This window comes from Limulus polyphemus, unplaced genomic scaffold, assembly GCF_000517525.1.
Source record: "Limulus polyphemus unplaced genomic scaffold, Limulus_polyphemus-2.1.2 Scaffold6002, whole genome shotgun sequence".
In the NCBI taxonomy this organism is placed as follows: Eukaryota; Metazoa; Arthropoda; class Merostomata; order Xiphosura; family Limulidae; genus Limulus; species Limulus polyphemus.
Genome location: NW_013671612.1, coordinates 1 through 22,138, shown reverse-complemented (window position 1 = coordinate 22,138; position 22,138 = coordinate 1). Strand labels below are relative to the sequence as shown.

The 22,138-nt window shown below is 32.3% G+C and overlaps 1 protein-coding gene across 1 annotated transcript; it reads left to right on the top strand.

The window, feature by feature from the left end:
- The first annotated feature begins 4,571 nt into the window (after window positions 1-4,571).
- Window positions 4,572-21,521, top strand: LOC106473246 (3-methyl-2-oxobutanoate dehydrogenase [lipoamide] kinase, mitochondrial-like). The gene is made up of 12 exons (XM_013933932.2): window positions 4,572-4,820; window positions 7,480-7,850; window positions 8,124-8,192; window positions 10,803-10,913; window positions 12,059-12,106; window positions 12,524-12,643; window positions 13,878-13,976; window positions 14,814-14,887; window positions 16,874-17,002; window positions 17,349-17,441; window positions 17,715-17,870; window positions 19,628-21,521. Exons 2-12 carry the CDS (start codon window positions 7,506-7,508, stop codon window positions 19,770-19,772), a joined length of 1,389 nt encoding a protein of 462 aa, XP_013789386.1. The 5' UTR covers window positions 4,572-4,820; window positions 7,480-7,505; the 3' UTR covers window positions 19,773-21,521.
- The last annotated feature ends 617 nt before the right edge of the window (window positions 21,522-22,138 follow it).

Genomic DNA, 22,138 nt, shown 5'->3' with positions numbered 1-22,138 from the left:
TCTCTTAAATTTCCGTCTCTTATGTTTTGAATGTAGTTTTAATTTTCCGTCTCGTCCTTGTAATTTTTTATTTCTTCTTGATTGTCTTTCAGTTTTCTATAAATTTCTTCTTTTATCTTTCTGTTTTATTTTCACCAAAATTATTTCACTTCTGAAACCAGCATTGTAACGTATTTTATCTTTGAGCGGGTTTCTTTGATTTATTTGGTGAAAACAATGCGAAGGCCTTCCTCCCCAAATGGCGCTAATAAATCGGATTCCGATTCCTGTGTATGGAACAGCACGGGTAACTTATTGGCGCTTAACTCTGCGCTTAACAACAAAACAAACAAACCAATAATGCGAAGTACAGTCCATGTAATGATAACAAAATAATTTACTTCAATAATGTTTGCTACGTAGGCCTAAGTATACAAACTTTTTAATATAAACTATGAAACAACTGTAAGCCTAATACACTTATAACGTTTAACAGAAATTTCCTTGAATTATACCATACCTGACTAATTTACTGATTAGCGTACAGAAGCATTAACTCTTACTGCATAATTTTACTGGAAAAATAATCCATTCCAGATCAAGAACTGCTCAATATTTCGCACATTGAATACTTTACTGCCGTTGGGGCGTTATAATGTGACGGTCAATCCCACTATTCGTTGGTAAAAGAGTAGCCCAAGAGTTGGCGGTGGGTGGTGATGACTAGCTGCCTTCCCTCTAGTCTTCCACTGCTAAATTAGGCACGGCTAGCGCAGATAGCCCTTGTGTAGCTTTGCGCGAAATTCAAAACAAACAATCAAACAATTTTCAATTACTGATCTAACTGTTCCTTCAGTACTCACTATTGGTATTTACAACTAATGCACCAATCAATATATTAGTCTAAGTTTCTCGATTACTATATCATCACAATTAGCAGCTTTTTTTTCTAACAAACAGCTAAACTAAAACAATGAAAGTACAGCTTACGACAGTATGTTTACACTAAAAGTTGAATAATAAATGTTCAAGCTGTGAAATTTTAATAAGACATATCTAAAAATAAATAATATTTCAATTTGCTCTTTTAACATTTTTTGTTGGGGGGATATTATATATATAGGTAGATCTAGAATATTTTCTTTAACACCTTTTCTTTAACACGTTTTACTCTTCCTACTCTGTAATTTGCAGGTGGTTATGGCGTTCGACTCGCAATCTGAGGGTCGGGGGTTCGAATCCCCGTCCCACCAAACATGCTCGCCCTTTCAGTCGTGGGGGCGTTATAACGTGACGGTCAATCCTGCTATTCGTTGGTAAAAGAATAGCCCAAGAGCTGGCGGTGGGCGGTGATGACTAGCTGCCTTCCCTCTCGTCTTACACTGCTAAATTAGGGACGGCTAGCGCATATAGCCCTCGTGTAGCTTTGCGCGAAATTCAAAAATAAACAAACAAACAAACACTGTAATTTGTATTCTAATTTTTTTTTGTGCGTGACGCCCAACTAAACAAACCAAATTCTTATCAAATGTTGCGTACACCAAACTGTATTTCATGGTACGAGGGAACGTGTTCCCCGGTGGGACAGCGGTAATTCTTCGGATTTACCACGCTAAAATCAGGGGTTCGATTCCCTTCGCTGGATACAGCAGATAGCCCGATGTGACTTTTCTATAAGAAAACACACACACGAGGGAAAGTTGCTATATTTTAAAGAAATGCATCCTATATTTCAGTACAACTTATTTTGAAGTGTCAGGGGGAAAATCCCCCGAAAAACAAAACGGGGCATAAATGATGATATTTTTGAGAATTTATTAATTTGCTTCTTACCTTCATATATCTCTGTTTGTTTGCTTTTCTGTTTCTTTTTGTTGTCGTTATTGTTTTTTGGGTTTTTTTTCTCACAACCACGCGTTCTATGGTAACAATAAATAAGGAATATTTTTTTATGAAACATAGTATGACGTATAAAGAAGTTTAGAATGTTGGTGCTTCGCAATTGAAGTCGTGTTTCTTTCAGATTTTCTCCTTGAAAAGTCGTTAAAGTGAATCCATCTGTACTTTGGCTACTCTTCACCAGCGCCCTCTGGATCCGTTATGTGTACCAATAGTAATTATTAATTTTTTAACCGCTTTCAAAGTCGAGTATAGGCAGAGACAATAACTCGCATGTCTTGAAGAAGAAGTGATTGTTGAGCTGGTTTTCCGTTACGTCTGTCAAAGAATGACGTTTCGAGTATAGGCAGAAACAATAACTCACATGTCTTGAAGAAGAAGTGATTGTTGAGCTGTTTTTCCGTTACGTCTGTCAAAGAATGACGTTTCGAGTATAGGTAGAAACAATGACTCACCTGTCTTGAAAAAGAAATGATTATTGAGCTGGTTTTCCGTTACTTCTGTCAAAGAATGACGTTATTTTTTTTTTTTTTGTTAGACGCACAAACCCAGGTCAATAAACAGAGGAAATTCATTATCTCGGTAACGAGATGCCAACCCAGAATTCTCGAATAAACAGTCCGGCACATTATAACCACTAGGACACGACCGACGTGACACTCTCTCTTCTCCGGATCGGGATTTAGGTCATTGACCTGGGAGGGTCAGGTAGACCTCTTCCTCCCTTCTGTACAGTTGTTATAGCTTTTTTCTGTGGTTCAGGTTTTTTTGGTTGGCTGGTTTGATATGGGGTTGATGTATTTCTGTTAGTACTATCCTTTTCAGGGCCATGTCCGTTTTATGTTATCAATTTGTATGTGTGAATTGCCCTATTTTTGGTTGTTAGTGTACTTTGGGTCTATAGTAGAAGGACGTGACACTAATTATATTAGTTTTATATTTTGAAATACTGAAAAATTCTGATACGTATAGCACTTTTAAACAAACTACGTTCATCCAAACATTTATACTGTTGAATATGAAAAATTCATATTAACGTAATAAAATACAAATGTTTACGAAAGGTGTAGAGCGGTAAGAAGAAGAGAGAAACGCTTTTTTATATATAAAGATCAATAGTTGTGTCTAAAATGTTTATAAGTAATCTCTACACTTTGTTTTTTTCTGTTTGTGTTAGAAGAAAGCCACACTGAGCTATTAGCTGCGTCTACCGCGGAGATTTGAACTCCAGATTTTTAGCCCCGTAAGTTCGTAAACTTGCCGCTCACCCCCCGGGGAATGTAATATCTGTATTTAAATGTATGTATGTTTATCTTTGTTTAACATGCAACTTATTTGTAAATATCCATCCCTACATCACGGTTTCTATTTTACTTTGCTCTTGCTTCACGCTATTTTTTTCTTTCTAACTTTGTAACGTGAAGTAGATGTTCTTTTTCTCTCACCCACCCCCTACCCCATCTGTCTTACCCGAACTTGGCTACCTCTGCATGGCTGCCTCAATTTAGAATTTAAGCCGGTTATTTCCAGTCAAGTAAGTTTACTCGTTCATAGAAAAAAGGAAAAAAAAGAAAAATAGAGTTGTTTTTTTTATGTCATGTTAATACATTGCTCTCTTGGGACATTTTTTTATAGTTAGAATAATGTAGGCTTAAGATTTAACTTTACAGTTTAAAACTAGACCAGACATTGTACTTTAATCACGCAGAGGTAACTCAAAGAAGTAACGAAAATCCGCAATTCTGAAACTGATAATTATAATTATGTGAATTAATGTAATATGATGTAGGCTTTAATGATCAATATTCCTCAACACAAGAAGAGCTGATAAAATTGCTTGAGATTTTAAATGCGGGCATAATATTTTATATGTAGGCTTCATAATCACGTGAATTTTGAATTGATATATACTCATAACTCTTTATATATAACAGTGTATTGATTTTTAAGACTACTGAATTTGCTATAAACTTCAAAAATTTAAACAAGAAAGTCTTGAGTGACAGCACACGAGGCCCCCATTGGCTAAATGGTAAATCTGAAGGCTTATAGGTACAGCACCGATAGCCCAATGTGTCGCTTTGTGTTTAACGACAAAACTTCACAAAAGAAAAGAAAAAAGACGGCACACGAGGACATTTTGGGTACATGGACAGCAGGCACGCCTCTTCTTATATCTTAACAAATCAGATTGTCGACTACGTTGTAATTTCCATAATTTGTAACTTTTGTTTATGTTTAATGTTGCATATACAGCTCACACAAAAGACGGTCCATTGAAATGTAGTTCCAAGCAGGTCAGAGAGTAGTCACTTCATAACAAATTCTGTGTGATTAACCTAGGAGTTAGATGTCGTATTAAATTTGATGATAAATTTGACACATATTGTTACGTTTTCTGTCAATGTCGTAAACAATACGTTTATATCTATTAATATTATATTTTAGAAAAACAAATATATTAACAGAACTCAGATTACTTGTATATATATATAGAAAGAGCGAGAAAACATTTTTATGAGCTCTAAAATTGTGATTTTCACATTTTTTTTATTGTCTTGGCTACCTTAACTCTTTCATTCCATTCGCACGTCATCGTACAGAGTTCCAATATCACACGACGATCAGCTAATGCTCACGTGAACACCACTGTGGCACTGTTTGCGCATGCGTATTTTTTTTTGTTCAAGGTTTTCAAATTAGTACGAATAGGTGTAGAAGAGTTAACGATTGACTAGAAAAAAGGAGGTACAAGGATTATAGTTACAGTATTCTTTAGTTTTCAGAACAGATGAAGCTTTCTCAACGATGTACCGCAACCGTTGAACTCAAACAGTAGAAGAAAAGCAATATTAATATCTAGCATGTAATATGTAAGCTTGACGTTAGGCGATACGCTCACGACTATTTACCAACATAGGGGTAAGGAAGAATTATCTTGGGTAAGACAATTTTTATTCGATTTTACACCTGTAAGTTTTAGTCTCGTGACTATTAGTATTACTAATAATAGTAATATTAGGGTTACTGAGGCTCTGTTATTACTAAAATTTATTATTAGTCTTAACACAAATATTATTTATATTTTATTGTTATTTTTCCACATCTGATATTTTCTTCCAAATTATTCTGTTTATGTTGAATCAATTAAAAAAACAAAAGCCTTAATCGATGCGTCTAAACTTTAAATATTCCTTTGTCTAGGAAATAGGTTTGAGGCTTAAGGCTTAAAAGTTAACTTCAAGTTCAAAGCTGGATTTTCATTAGGCTTACTGAAGCAGCATTAAATATTACTCCATTTACTGTTAGGTCCATACTTTATAAATTATATTTATTGTAAACAAAATGCATCATATGTTCATTAATTTGACTAAGTCTTATTCTCAGTGTAAATATGTTTTGATTAATACTCAACGCTATAGCGGTTAATTTTCACAGAAGGTAGGTGATTTCACACTGTTTCAGGCCTTGTTTAAATTTAAAGTTGTTATTCTGTAGAAAGTTTATTATGACTGTTGCAATAAAAATATTCTAATATTTCTTGAAAATAAAATGAGAAGCTAAGGTCTTAAAAGTAAACTGTTTTCCAGTTATTATTGAGGGTAGGTAAACAAGAAAAAGTTGATTTTAAAATTTAAAAAGAAGAAGAAAAAACACCAATAAGCATCTTCAGTACATGGAAAAAGGCTTGTTGATTGATATTAGTCGTTTTACGCTAAATACAAATAAATTATTACAGATTAATGTTTCTGTGTGGATATTGCAAATGCTGGTTAGTGCATTTGTACTAATGATATGATTACAAAAACATCCCACTTTTTACTGTGGCTGTTAGTGTTACCCAAGGATCGAAATGCAAGATACAAGAATTCCCTATTCACATTTAAAACCTGGGGAATCTTTGTATACTCCTTCGTTCTGATGGATTTGTCAATGTTTTAATAGTTTTGGTTTAGAGGAAGGGACAGCCAAGATGGACCAATATTTCTCCTTCAAACTGTGATAAACAAAGATAATGTACTAAGTTGTTTATAAAAATCCCTGTATATATTAAATAAAAAATATAGCTTCAAAACTATTATATTAATTACATTAATTGTCAATAGGTGATCAAGATCAACATTATAAAACAATAACAAACTTAATATAAATTCAAAACTCTTAAAAAAAAACAACAAGAAAACCTTCACACTTTCCGGTTATTATCCAAAAGTCATAACGAAGATTGCCCGTGGTAATAGCACCCAAAAGCATTGGGGATATCCCATCTATTGGACAAAATTCAAAGAGCAGATGAGAAACCAGTCAGCAGTTCATTAAGGGTACAGAGTTGAGTGCTTACACCCACAACGTCTCAACTCTTACTGCCTTTCACTGTCTGCAGCCAGTTGTGGGAAGGCAGTTACCCATAAAATGATGTAATAAAGTTAAAAGTAGAAATAAGATAAACTCAAGCCACCCCAAAAAATATATTTCTACTAAACAATGCCTACCATCCTCCACCCTAATAATTCTACTACACGTTACTCCCAACCTCCACCCCTTTTCTAAAAATGACTGATTAAAAAAAAGTCACTACAAGACTTACCTAAAGTAGTTCATATTGTCACATTATTCAGGTATAGCACAGGATAACAGAGACAAGCCCAGCTACTTGAAGTTAGTCATTCCAGTCCCGGCTGTACTGAATAAATTTAACTTGCACATTAAAGCTAGCTACCTACCTCTAGTGACAAAATAGGTTTTTTTCCTCATTGAATATTTATCTAATAAAATATTTTGAAATTTATTATAAGAACTTGAAAAAACTTTATTTGCCAGTATTTATATCCATTATTTTCTAATTTAGTTATGAATAATATAACATTATCCATAAAAATAAAAAAAATGTGCTATTATTACATGCAGTTAAAAAAATCTTGAGACGTGATGACGCCTTTCAGTATCGTACGAGGAACCACACTATTCGGGGTGGGCAGACCAAGGATAGGAAAATCAGATGCTCTTCTCTTATCAAAAATATTTAGTTGTGCTTTACCATTTACTAATTTGATGCACACGCCAAGAGTCAAAGTGTAACTTAACACTGCTGTTACCTTTTGAGTTGAAAGTAAATTGTATAATAAAAGAAAAAATATTATGCTTTTTAAAACTGTTTTCAAATCTATTCAGCATAGATGAGATGAGATATGTTTCATCTCAGTCTGTAGATATTTTGGCATGGGTGACCCCTACAAGTTGCATATTTTGATATATATATGTTTTTCTACAAAATTACTGCAATGAACTTCTGTAAAGTATGTACAGATTGAGAGAGAGTGTTCTCTAAATTTTATACAGGAAATTTAAAGATTTAGTTGTTTGTTTAAATTGAAGTATATTCGGTAGAAAATGTTTAAAATATTACGTATGAATGTTAAAGATGATAATATGCCTTTTGATCTACTAAAGTCAACATCATTTCTCACTTCATTTCAAAATTAATAGTTAATAATAACTGAAATAATTTTTGTTTATATAATCATCCAAATAATACATCTGTCAAATATTGTTAAATTACTAATGCTATGAGATTTTGTTTTTTTTCTTCTTCTTCTTCAGGTCTTCATCAGATACAATGATGATGCATGCAAGATACATTAATTATCAAGAACATAGGGTTATTGATTAGACAGATCAGTTCAGAAAACACTAAGGATTTTCTGGATAAAACAACAAAAGAAAAAATCTCAATTTTGAAGATGTCTAGTGTGTTGAGGAGAGGACTCCCTATCGCTGGGCGGTTTGGAAGTAACATTCTACATAGCATTGTGAAACAAAAGTATGGGAAAAATGTGTCTTGGATTGTTTATCCTGCAGCTAGGACAATGTCGTATGTAGGAGATAGTCAGATAAGCTTCCAGCTCAAGGAATATCCACGTGCTATTAATTCGTTCTATAACCAGACAGCCATTGACATAGCTGCTGCTCAGGTGTTTGAATTTATTATATTACAATAGGAACGTGTTAATTGATGTAATATCTATTTCAACTAATGAGTTTGTTTCCCAGTATATTTAGTGGAATTCTTTTATCATAAACGTTTTGTAAACATAATAATAGTATCTTAATTTAGGAATACTGCTGAACTTTGACCACTTATGTTTTAATTCTACCAAAAAAAAAAAGTGTTAACTTGTCTTATCTTAGCATATGATAATTTTTCATTTAGCTGCATAACGATATTGAATTTATTATCTTCCTAGCCCTCGGTGCGTTTAGATCCAGCTACTCTCTTGTATTCCAGTAAAAGTCCAGATGGAAGTCATTTATTGGTAAGGGTAAATTTACCTTAAAACTGTGAAATAGAACTCAGATTTCACATATGAAACGTAACTATTCAGAAATTGTTTTTAACCTTGTATTTCTCCTACATTTCCTTTGACAAGTCTTTCACGCAGCTCGTCATCATCAGCATACGCACCTGTAACTGCAGGGGGTAGAATTGCTGATGAGAGAAACAAGTGTAGGGAGGGCCCAATTACTTTTTATTTAGGGAGGGGGGCATCTTTTGTAGTTAATGCCACTGCTTTTGTATTACTGCTGGATTGAGTTTTATAACCAAAATGACATTATGGCCAAATGTTTTTGTTATATAATTATTAGTTTCAGTGTCGGAAGCAATTGTCGTATTATTTATCAAAACCTACCAAACTGGAAAGTGTCGCTGATTTTAAAAAGAGAGAGAAAAAAAAAAAAGCATATTTTAAACAAGAAATACACGTACGCACTGAGAACAAACAAGGATACCTGTCATTTAACTAGCAAAATGTACTTAATAGTTTTTAATGTCGTATAAAATGTAGAAGAAAATGATTTTGGAGGCAAAAAAAATTGTTTTACTCGTGGTAATATACCGCTTGCATAACGAGGTGTCCTTTCTAAGCTCCAAAAACATGTATTTTACATGTACTTCATAGAATTGTTCTTACTGCCCCTGTAACCTAGTTTTCCTTGTGTGCAGTCTGACTGGTATGATCAACCAATGTTTTGTAGGTTTTTGGGTTTATTAGTTCTAGGTGGCTGTTTTTGGTACTTTGCCAATTGTGGGGCCCAGATCCTATTAATATTCTTTCATGTACTGTACGTGTAACTTTTACATATTTGACGAGGAATATTGGAGTGAGAAAGTATAGATGTTAGATATGTGGAATTTAAGGAATTAAATTAATCTTGTTCTATATTTATTATAAACAAAAATGGATCATTTTCAGCTATTTCTGTGGTATTACAAGTTTTTCCAAGCATTTCTGTATTTCTAATAATTTTAATATGTTGGTACCATATTATTCTTGAAAATGCTGTTGACTTCGTCATTGAAATTAATTTTTTTTTTTTAATAATTCATTAATAATTATTTTTGTAATTTATAATTTTAATAATTCATTTTTTGTAACTTTTCTATACGACCTAGCTGGTTGTATTGTTTGTTTTATTTTGGATAATTTATTGAGGATGAAACCAGTAATGACATTTCTGTGATAGATTGTATTGATTGTACTTGTATTATAAAATCAAAATGCGGTGTATGAAACAGCCTAACAACAAAACAACTCCATTTTCCATTAAACTTGGAAAATACAACTTTATTTATTTATTGATTTAAGAACATAAATACGAAAGGAAGACCACTTGGATATCGTAAAGGTGTTTTTCTGAATAAAAAAGTACGTCTGTATGAGAAAGTGTATTGATGATTGTCTTTAAAAGAGTTTGTTTATTAGTCAGACATGTTAAATAATGATTCCATGATGCTTAATTATCTATTGATATTTGAGCAAAAGCATAACTAATGTAGCAATAGTTAGAAGTAATGAGGGTTTCAGGCTTTGGTCTCTACAAAAATGAATTCAGATGTGACAAAACCACAACTTCACCAGCAATTACTTGTGATGGTGGGGAAGAGTACAACATTCTTAAAAAAAAAAAAACGTTTGTAAAAACAAGCACGCAGGCTTAAAAAAATTCTTTTATTTATAAGACCTTACCGTAAAGTACGCTGTGTATTAGTAGGTGAACTGATGATGTGAAATAAGATTTTGTATAATAATGAAGAAAGGTTAAATTAACTGTATGCTACTTTAAGTATGTAACTTCTTAAACAGTATCTCGAGTTAAGATTCATGTCAACTTTTAATTTCCTGCACCATGGTTCTTTTTCATCATTTACCCAGTGAAAAAAAAATTTTAAATTAATTTGTGAAGTTTTTACATTGTATTAGACACTATTTGAATTTCTATGTCTGAGCCAAAAGTATTTCCAGAAGTAAATGTATGACAACACTTGAAAATACTAAATAAATTAAGTCTTTCTTTCTCTTAAGATTGCTAATATCTGTGTTTATTTATTAAATTTTCATCAGTAAGTACTGCGTACTGTATAAATACTGTAGCCTAGCCTAACTTGAGTTTCCAAACAAAGTTTTTTTGTTTTTTGAGCATGAAAAATCTTTTTACATTTTTCTAATCGGCAAACACGAACATTAATCTAATTTCTTGGAATCTTTTTACATTTTTCTAATCGGCAAACACCAACATTAATCTAATTTCTTGGAATCTTTTTACATTTTTCTAATTGGCAAACACGAACATTAATCTAATTTCTTGGAATCTTTTTACATTTTTCTAATCGGCAAACACGAACATTAATCTAGTTTCTTAGAATCTTTTTACATTTTTCTAATCGGCAGACACGAACATTAATCTAATTTCTTGGATTAGTAAGTAAAATGCTCATTATGAAACTGGATTGTATGATATTATTTACTCAAGTTTTACATAAATCTGTAAACTAATGCTGGAAAAGTATATTGTAGATCTGTGGTTTTTACCCTTGACATTTATAAGTAGTCTAGAGTTTCTAATACGTTTTTAATTTGTTTCAGAGGAGTGCTCAGTTTTTACACAAAGAATTGCCTGTAAGGATTGCCCATCGGATTTCTGGATTTCGCAGCTTGCCTTTCATTGTTGGATGTAATCCAATCATCATATCTGTGGTAAGAAAGGATTCTTTCCCATCACTCTTATGGTATTTTGATGTGTAAATCTTAGTTTTTTCAGAGGTTATTTTGCTGAGTACCTGACTTCGTGGCACCATCCCTCTCAGACATCTGTTAGTGGTATCTCACCATATGGAAAACATACTTGATGGCAAAATAAACCTTTTATTATTATTACAAAACAAGTTAAAACTTAAACTTCCAAGTTAAACTAGTGGCCACCTTTATGATTAATTACAAAAAGTGGGGTGGACCTTGTTTGTTTTTTATCCTTTGCAACCCATTGGTGGATTTAATACAACCTCTGACCTTGTGTTAATAAAATAGAAAAATTAACAAGTCACCGTATCTGAAACGGATACTTCAAGCACATCGCATGACAACTGTAGGACCTTTTTAAAATACAAATTATAGCTAGCAGTTTCAGTTTTTAATTACTTGATCCAAAACAAATGAGAACAGTATTCTGAAGCCATGATACAACTGCCTAAATATCCTAAGAACCCCCTTGGAACAACATGTTTTTGTAGAAATAAAAAGATCAACAAAAAATAGAATTTGGGAGTATAATGGATACACGATACTAACATCAATCTTCTTCGATAGAAATTAATATAAAAAAACCTATAACCCGAGCGGTTTCGAAAGGTAGACCTTTCTTCTTCAGGAGCAAATTGGGCAATTTTCTTCAGTAGCCATCTTGCAAGAGTAGACCCATATATTTAAAAAGAGTAATAATAGAATATATATATAATGGAATATATTTGCTGATAACGTGCTCGGTCAACCTAGCATAAAAACCAGCATACTCTTCTTGAAACTATTTAAGTTCTAATGGGAGAGACCTTGGACAAGTTAAATAGCACATCACTCTTTTATTAAAGATACCCTGGATCGAATCCTGGAAGTACGACTACACACAGCCCTTCTCGGGACTTCATAGAATGTGGCAGGAGATTAACAACCAAATGTAGAATATAAGCATCGGGAAAATATTTGTTCTTTGTGCTGTAGCATGTTCATAGTGATTTGAGATTTTCAGTGTTCAAGAAGCACTTTCAAAGATTATTGTAATTGTATTTATTATTTGTATAGTATAAATGTTCTCTTCTATACATTTGTTCTTTGTTGTTTACTTTTAGCATGAACTGTACATCCGGGCCTTCTTCATCTTGTCAGAATTTCGAGCAGTAAGTTTGTCACAATAAGTTTCTTGTGAACTACATATAATAAAGCATTTAATCTACAGATAACATGTTTTGTTTTTTTCCTGTAAAAACGTATTTCAGTTGTTTTACTTTGTACCTCTTCAGTAAGTTGAACCCCTCTTTTTTTTTTTTTCTCTAATAATGTGTGTGTGTGTAAAGAACATTATATGGTTCAGGAAACTTAGCTTTAAAAATAACTATGTCCTCATAAAAACTCCAACTCAAAATTGTTACATCTCCTCAAACGAATGATTTTTCCTCTCCCCCCCACCCTTTAAGTTTTTAATGTATTTTAGTCTTAAACATCTATTAGTTCTTTTTTGACAATTTGATTTTAAACATTTAATTTTTCAGGTTCAATTAAATTTGTATACGTTTTTAGAAACTTTTTATTATTAGATCACTGACTTGGAAACAGAAAAACAGTACAGCGAAATGCTTAAAAATTTGTTGGATGATCATCGGGATGTAGTCACAAAGCTGGCATCCGGCTTCCAGGAATGCAGAAAGCACATCAAGGTTATTTTCTTTTTATCTTCATATTTAACCATCTTCCATAAAGTTGTAATGACTTTATCAATTGCTAATGACATTTTTGTTGTCATTTTAATTGAATATAATTATTGATTTACAAAAAGAAAACAAATAACACTTCAAAATCCAAATCCAGGCAACAAATTTTATTAGCTTAACAGATTGTCCTAGACACCAATGCTCAAAATATTTACTAGTAAATGATACAAAAAAAACATTCAAGTGTGTGTGTGTGTGTAAATAAACATGATTCAAATGCTTTTGCAACTCCCAATTAAAGACTGATTAAAGCGCTACCTATTGAGAAATGCTGATGTCACAACAACACAAAAATGTAAACAAAACGTCAGAACATAGCTTATGTATACAGTAATAATGATACTAATGAAGTTACAGTTTTCAGGCTGAAGATGGTAAAAGTGAATCGTCAGAATATTCAGAAACTAACGAGAATGAGAACAAGACATCATTGTTTTTGTTCATATATTCAAGCTAGTTGTGGTGAATGATGGGGAAAAGTGTGACTGTACCTGACAATTTATAGGCCTAACGTTTGTTCCTCCATACTATTGGGATATAGGATAATTATAGACATCAACTGACAAGAATTGTGGTTTACTTTTAATTAAGATAATTTGTATAAATAGAATACAAAGTGATTATTTAAAAAGAAATATCCTAATGGCAGTGGACTCTTAACATTGGTACTGCTCCCATAACATTTACCACTAGGCCTAATATGATTCTTCGGGTTAAATGTGGTTTCCAACTTCTATGTCCTGTTAACCGATTTTGTTTACAAATTCCTAACTTGTCATTTAGATTTAAACACTTAATAAGAATACAGTGGTTAGCTATGATTTTGAAATAGAAATTGTTTTCGATCATTACATCAAAACAAGCTTCAAGAGTGAAAACGGTTCAAGATAACATAATAATTATTATCGAAATGTTCGTGGCTATTTAATACGCTTGGGGGGAAAATGGATCTGACTACCCGTGTCCCCGAAATGACGTCGTACTTTGACCTCTGTGTGCATCTCGGCGAAGTGTGGGTAGACCGTCTTAAAACATGTTTCTCTTGGTTGTGTCAATAACGTATCATGATAAACTCATGAAATTAGATTTATGTGAACTGCATCTAGTCAATTAAAGCATGTTAAAGATGAGTTAATTTTACCGTACTTTGTATTTAAATTCCTGTTGTTTTATTTTGTAGGAAGAAGAATTAGTTAGACAGTTTCTGGATAGAACTCTGACATCGCGACTGGGAATTAGAATGCTTGCAGAACATCATTTAGCCCTACATAATGAACAGGTATAATTTGTCGTTTAAACTGAGCTTGAGCCGTATATGTATTATTCATGTTAGTATAAAATATTTTGAGTTAATAACTAAACCTTACATAAATGAACTATTAGAGAGAGGGAGTTAATTATATGTTTAACAATTCCTTGCTTATCGGCAGTGGTGCATTAAATCAAATAGCTTGCGATGTTAAACCAGAAAGTTAATTTTTTATCTAATGGAGGAGGATTGTTCTTTTAAGTAGTTTTTTGTTATTTCGTGAGATGGTACATAACATGCATTGTATATCTTGGAAGTGCATAATGCCAAATGGGAAAAGTATTGTTAGTATGCTAACTGAGTAATATTGCTTGTAAGTCAATTATTGAGTCTTGTGTAATGTTAACCAGCAATATAACGCATTAGATAGTATTTAGGCTTAAGTTCATAGTTGATGTAAGTGATATGTGTAACATTATGGTAACTCGACATTTTGTTGCTTTTATCATGTAGAAGTTGGTGATTTAAAAAAAATACCATATTCAGGTTGTTTTACGCTCGACCAGCAGTGCCGGTTTATGCTGATTACTTATTACATGACTTTTAATTATGCCATTCATGTAAATTCTTGCATTTTACGCTTTTTTTACATTGAATCGTATGTCAAAGTATTGAGGTAATTTAGTCAATTGTTTATTTTTCTCTGCCACATTTCTAAATTAAGTGTATTCATAGCCGACGATCTGTGGAAGAATATGATTGTCCGGCAAAAAGCTGCATTACTTTTTAGTAGGCCTAGAATTTCATGTCTTGATTTCGGAGGACATTTTAAAACTTTTAAATGAGGTTGTTTTTGTCTTCCACTAGCCTAACCATGTTGGTATTATCAATGTTGCCATGAAACCGAAAGATGTCGTGGACCGTTGGGCTGATTTCACGAGGTAAGAATGTTAAACTTTTTAAAATGGAAGGGTCAGTGTTTAGGTAGCCTTGATTGTCTGTCCCACAACATTAATTGGTCATCCATCCACAAAGCCTCACTAACAACCAGACCCTCCTGCTTCTTTCTCACAGGTTGTAAGCTTCTGTCTCTAGAGGATGAAGGTTTTTGCAAAGCAGTGGTCCAATTTCATGTGGAGATGACTGACATAGTGGACTATAGAGTACCAGTGGTTCAACCTAGGTGACATTTCTAATCTACCATCAAGTGTTCTACACCACCTGGTACCTGAAGCTTAGCTGTGAAACATTCCTGTTTCTTCCTATCTTTTTTTTTTTTCACTCTAGTTTATTTTTCAGGTCTAAGAACAAAAAGAATAAGAATTATTTGTCAGACCAATTGGACACTGCCAAATCTTAAGGAGTCGTTGAAAACGTTTGTAAGCACGGCTACCAGTGTATAGTGCAAAGAATAGTAATAATATTACTACATATTTGCAATTTTAGTTAAAGGAAAAAAAAAATTACAGTTTTCTCTTTTACCAGGTAAAAAATTTGGAATATATTAAAGAATACTACAGGAACTATCGAAGGATAAGATGAAATGAGACCGGTTTTTCAGATTCTAAGTGCAACCAACTTCAGATGTAACTGTATTTATGCAATAATCGCAGTACTAATTAGAAATGGTCTTGTGGTTTAATTTCAGGAATCTGTAATCCTGCCTTTCGGTGAGCAGTGAAGATATCTTAAGTGACTTGTGATTGGCTAGTTCATGGTAAAGGGTCAGGCAGAAATATTGATTTTCTTAAGTGTATATACTACACTTTGAGAGGAAGATACACTATTTGTAGCAATGCAACAAAAATTATATTTAAATTTGGCACCATATATATTGCCTGCTTCCACGTGAAAGAGGTCTGTGAGGGTGGGCTGATGGCTTATTTATATACTTAAAACTAGATGGACAGAGAATGGTATGTTGATTGTTTTCATAAAAAAAAAAAGCCAAAACCTTCTGATAATGATCCGTTGACGTGAGAATTGCTTCCATTTTGAATAGTTCTAAATGACTGTTGCCTGCTGAAGGATAACTTGGAAGGCTTCACTTTGATAAATACTGTTTAGTATATTAGGTTTCATCCAAATGTGGCAAGCGACAGGAATGAGAAAACAGCATAAATTATAGATTACAATCCAGAGTCACATAAAATTAAGCGATTGTCGGCAGACAAAAAAATCAAACAACAAGACTCGGACAAAACAACTGACAAACAAAAGCTTGTACTCACCAATATTTTAATTAACGAGATAAAACGCCAAGTTTGGTTTGAGTTTTACGTTAAAAAATACTCAAAGTGACAACTACAGGGTTAAAATATTTTAACTTATTCTTTTTAAATGAACACTAAGCAAAAACTATTTGCAAGGAATTTATTTCTTCAGTAGCTTACTATCAAACAGCTTAGATATTTAGTGTCAATTTTTCAAGTCAGATAAAGCCTATGCAATGAAGTATTTTGAATCTGGTTTATATGGGAATGTGTTCATTCACTGCAATATTTATTTAGAAATATTTTTCTACTTTAATTTTATAATTTCTTGTATGTTTTTTTTTGTGAAGGTTCATAACTTGACTTTGTTATTTAGGTCTAATGTTTTACACGATGCAAAAGAAATTAATGTGTAGTTTCACATCAAATGGTTGTTGTTCTACTAGACCTGATGAAGCCACAGTGGTAAAACATTGGCTGAAATATATAGTTTTTATTATTACGTGGAGATTAAAAGCTTTTTTTTTTCAAACTATTGCCAAAAAAGTATTGTTATAAATGATAGTAAAATGTTTTTGTTTTTTCCCATGATTAAAGAAATTACATTCAAAATAGTGACTTCTAATATTAAAAAAAAAATTTTTTTTCTTCTAAAATTCCCAGGTGCATATATCCTGTATTCTTAATTGTTTAGCTTCCCTCTTTTGTTTCTAGACAAATTTCCGACCATAAGTATGGGAAAGCTCCAGAAATTAAGTGTAACGGACACATCACTGCCAGTTTTCCATACATTCAGATTCCGATAGACTATATAATTCCAGAACTTCTGAAAAATGCAGTGAGGTAAGCATTGAAGAATTGGTTGTTGTTGTTGTTGCTGCTGCTAAAATATAATGAAACATAAAAAAAACTAGAGAAGACTACCATGAAACTTGACACACTTGATGTACCAGTTGGTTTCATGTTTTCTGAAATCAGCATGATTTTTATTTGTTTAACTGAACAGTTAAATTCTCCAGTTACCAACTGTTTTTGTTTATCATGAGCCAAAAAATTCATGGTGACTGTACTTCAGTGGAAATAAAGAAATGCCGTAATAAAATTATAATGTAAAGCTTTAAGATCTATGATGTAAAGATTTAATTTACAAGTATACGTATTGAACTTTGTTCTTGTCCTGTTTTTAAAGGGCTACCATTGAAAACAACCCGGACAAACCAGAATCCAATCTTCCTCCTGTAATAGTGACCATTGCCAATAATGATGCAGATTTTGTTTTGAGGTAGTGTTGATCTTCGAGTGTTTCTTTCATGTGTTTTGCATATTATAGATCCTAACTTCCAATAACTTTATGTGTGATTGAAGTCTTATGGTTACGGTATTTTGAAATGGTTTCAGTGATGTTACTTACATTAACATTTATTGGTTTAGAATGTTTAATATATGTTTTTATTATTTTATTTCTTCATTTTGATTCTTGCTAGTGTAAATACATTGGGAGCTACTTAAATTGAGTTAACAATTTTCCTATTTGCATATTTCTTTTTTTATCTAGGGTCTCAGACCGTGGGGGAGGGATCCCACACCACATGGTGGACCATGTTACTCGGTACCATTTCAGTACCGCCAGCATCACGCAGGAGGAAGACACGGGGTTGTTTAGTACCATGATTTCAGAATCTAACCATGGTCCATCTGGACCGATGTACGGGTGAGTGTAAAAAAAAAAAAATCATTCTTTATTTGTGTTGGTTAACTGCGTATTAAAGATAACACCAAAAAATCATTCTTTATTTGTGTTGGTTAACTGCGTAATAAAGATAACACCAAAAAATCATTCTTTATTTGTGTTGGTTAACTGCGTAATAAAGATAACACCAAAAAATCATTCTTTATTTGTGTTGGTTAACTGCGTATTAAAGATAACACCTTCTATCGGTAAAAGTTATCACGTGTCGCATCTCAAGAGGAGCTCAACTAATCTAAGAATGAGCGTAATACTATTTTCATTTACTCGTCTGGTTTTTGTAAAAAAAATATTAAAAATTCAAAGCACTTGCACTTAGCTTGATATGTTAGGTGGTTTAAATTTTACCAAAGCAAAGTAAGTTTACCATAAAGTGTACGAAAATTAATTGATCATGTATCGTCTCCGTTTCTCCTTTCTATAAATGCGGCTGGATGACCAGGTACCACAATATTATAAATATATAATTTTCCATTTTAATTTACTCCGCTACAGGAACTATCTTGTTTTTAAGTTATTGTAAAATCGTCAGTGTGTTTAAACTGCCACTATTCATTCAAGAAAATGGGTGCGTGATAAACACACGGTTAGTCGCACTTGTTACCAGCCTTCCTTACACCAGTGTTAGCTTGGAAGTAATAAATATGTAGCCCAATCTTTCATATGGTTCTCCAGTTGTCAGTGAGCTACATCAGTTATGGGGGAACTACACCCTTCATGAGCAACCCTGGAAAGTAGAAAGAGCTAGACTGAGTCTTTCAATTTATCAAGGACTAATGGTGAGGGGGGTGAAATTCCCGGAAGTCAATATAAGTGGTTAATTAAATGATTGTATTGAGTTTCCTGTTAATTTTTAGTATTTTATACGGTTTATCTGCCAAATAATTTAGAAAAATAAATTGGCAGCATCATATATTATAATACCTAAACATTAACATTTTCATTCAATAGTATTTAATGTTTTCTCTTGGGTAAACATTTCCATGCAGGATTTCAAATTGGCATGACAGTCAGCATTATGAACTGTGGTTTAGGATAAACCACATTTTTTTTTAAATTGTTTTTAACTGCTTCTCTCTGTACTTTTAAATACATTCTTTTTTAGAAGTTTCTTTATTATATTTGTCATTTTGTATGTTTTTTTTTACTTGATCCTGCACAGTTTACTTGAGATTCTGTATGTTAAAGTATAGTCTTTATTAATACGCGATGTAGGATTGAGTTGCTGTAGTTTTAATTGAGGTCTTGCGTGATTGAGTATCTTCTGTAAATTGTTTGAGTTTGTGCGTGACCGATAAACATCCGAATGTAGTTTCTCTAAGCTCGTAAAGGGTGGGTAGAATTTATTTACAAATTGAAAGCAAGTCTCATTAATGTGTTTGGTTTTTCTTTCCGTGAACATGTATGAATTTTACTATCAAAACCAATGTAAGTTTTAAGTGTTTTAGAAAGAAATACTGCAACATTTTCATGTTGTATTATATGGATTATCAGAGACAATCTCATTAATGTGTTTGGTTTTTCTTTCCGTGAACATGTATGAATTTTACTATCAAAACCAATGTAAGTTTTAAGTGTTTTAGAAAGAAATACTGCAACATTTTCATGTTGTATTATATGGATTATCAGAGACAAAATAATGTATGATAGAGCTACTAGTATTTTAATTGGTACTTAGTTTCAAAATACAATGAATATTAAACCAGCAATTTTTATTTCAGGTTCGGTTTTGGGTTACCGACAACCCGAGCTTATGCAGAATATTTGGGTGGAAGTTTGACAATCCAAACGATGCAAGGAATTGGTACAGATGTGTATCTCAGATTGAGACACATGGACAGGAAACAAGGTGGCTTCAGGATTTAAAAGAAAATCCTCTTAAACGAGTCCTTGGAAACAAAAACTAGAGAACTGAATTTTCAGGAACTCTTAATTTTATTTTCCCCACATGGTGTTCTAGGTGTACTTGTTAATGCCTGTGAAACTACATGTGATCGGTCGTAAATTCTTTATTTATGTCTGGCTGTTATTTGTTTACCTAACTTATTAGATATTAACCTACAGCTTTTTTTTTGTGCATCGGTACATACTTGCGTGTTAGGTAAAACGAAATAAATGTTGTATTTCTAAATTGTAAACATTTCTAATTTTAATCTATTTTTTTAAGATTGTGACAAGATTTGTTTAAATAAATCTTAGAACGTGTTCAGAATCTCCGTGTTTAGATTGTGATAAAGCAGGTGTGTTGTCCATTAGTTTGGATGCTAATCCTCGGTGATAAATATAATACCCGATATGCTGTAAAAAATTTTTTTATTAATATAATGTCGTACAATGATACTAATTGTTATAACACTCAACTCAGAATAATTAAAGTGTTTCAGACCTATTTTGATTTGTTTTAGTAATTATCAATTAATGACAATAGCATAATTATTTCCTACCTCATAGAAATAATTTATCTTTGAAAAGAAACATCAGAATTTGACATCTACAAGCGGAGTATCGGTAGAGAACAAACGTGTTTACTTGTTTGTTTGAAATGCTGGAAAAAAAATATTTTGTGAAAACTAGTTTATACATATTGTATACATTTACTCATTTCTTTTGCTTTTTCATACATATGTCTTAGAAATATCTATTTAAAATAACATTTTCCATCCAAATTTGGTGAAGATAGTTGTGATTTTTGTACTTGTAGAGTTTAATAGAACTGACTTTCAGATTATTAAGCCTTTTTTTTTACTGTCAAGTACCTATAAGATAAGGTTATTTTCACACTTTTTGTGTGTGTGTTTAATAATTTGGTTTTTAATATTTTGTTTCCAAAGCCCATTTTACTTAAATTTCACAGTGATATTAATAGTCTAATCAGTTTTATGAACAGTTTATTTCCCTCTACCCCATTGTGACTCGGTGGTAAGTCACAGCTTAAAATACTGAAATTCGAGTTTTGATACCTGTTGTGGGCACAGCACCAATAGCTCATTGTTTAGCTTTGTGCATTTTGACTTTGAAGCAAAAACATGCTGAAGACTATATTTACAAAAACTAAGGATTTGTGTTGAGTGTAACATGAATTATCCAAACCTATCATTCAGTTCTGTAAATACCAACATAAAGGCTTGGGATTCGTGTTGAGTGTAACATGAATTACCCAAACCTATCATTCAGTTCTGTAACTACCAACATAAAGGCTTGAACCTTAAGTTTTAAGTACAAGGTAAGAAATCCCTTTACAAAAAAAAAGTAACCACCATCTCTCGTTGACGTATTTGTTCCTTAGACTGATTGTTAAGACTGATAGGGCTATGTTTCTAACCCGTAAAGTTAATTGTTGATTAATATGGACTTCAGTGGAAGATTTTACACAATCAGTCACTTTGAATATTTGAATTAACCATGAAAGATATATTGTAAGAGAAGATAGTTTAAAAGATCCTAAATTGTAATGTTAAATTATATAAACATCACTTAGGTTGATATGAAGATCTTTGAAAACAAAAACTAAGCACATTAGAGCATTACCAAACATGTGTTGTTTTAGTTCATTTTAGGTTGTTACTTCTTCAAAAGTTACCTGCACTTAACACATACTTTTTAAAAAAAAAAAAATGTAATTAATTTAGGTTACTATATGGTAAAATAAAACAGACTCAAAAACCCCCATAGAATAGTTAGCTTTATTTGAATTCTTCAGACATCAGATGTTGATGCAAATATTCCACTTCAAAAGTAGACACTTTTTTTTTGTAATCTCTATTTTCTTATCATACTTTGTGGCAGAAGGAATAACAAAATCTTTATTCCAAATCGGCTATAACTAACGTTAATAAATATATATTTTTTATTGTTCTGGACAAATGACTGGATTTAATTTTTAGCGTTTATTACTGTCTCACTAATTACTTGAATCTCGGTGACTGAATGAGTATTGTCACCTGACAAGTTTTATCAATGAGGTTTTTTTTTACATAAAATAATTCCAAAGCTATTTCTTTTGTTTAAAACTGCATGAGTTGAATAAAATAACACATGATGACAAGAATAAGATAACACACACGATGGTGACAAGATTTTATTAGGCTTATTGAATAATTTTAATAAAATTGGTTACAAGACTGTATTAGGCTTATTGAATAATTTTAATGGACTGGTTACAAGACTGTATTAGGCTTATTGAATAATTTTAATGGACTGGTTACAAGACTGTATTAGGCTTATTGAATAAT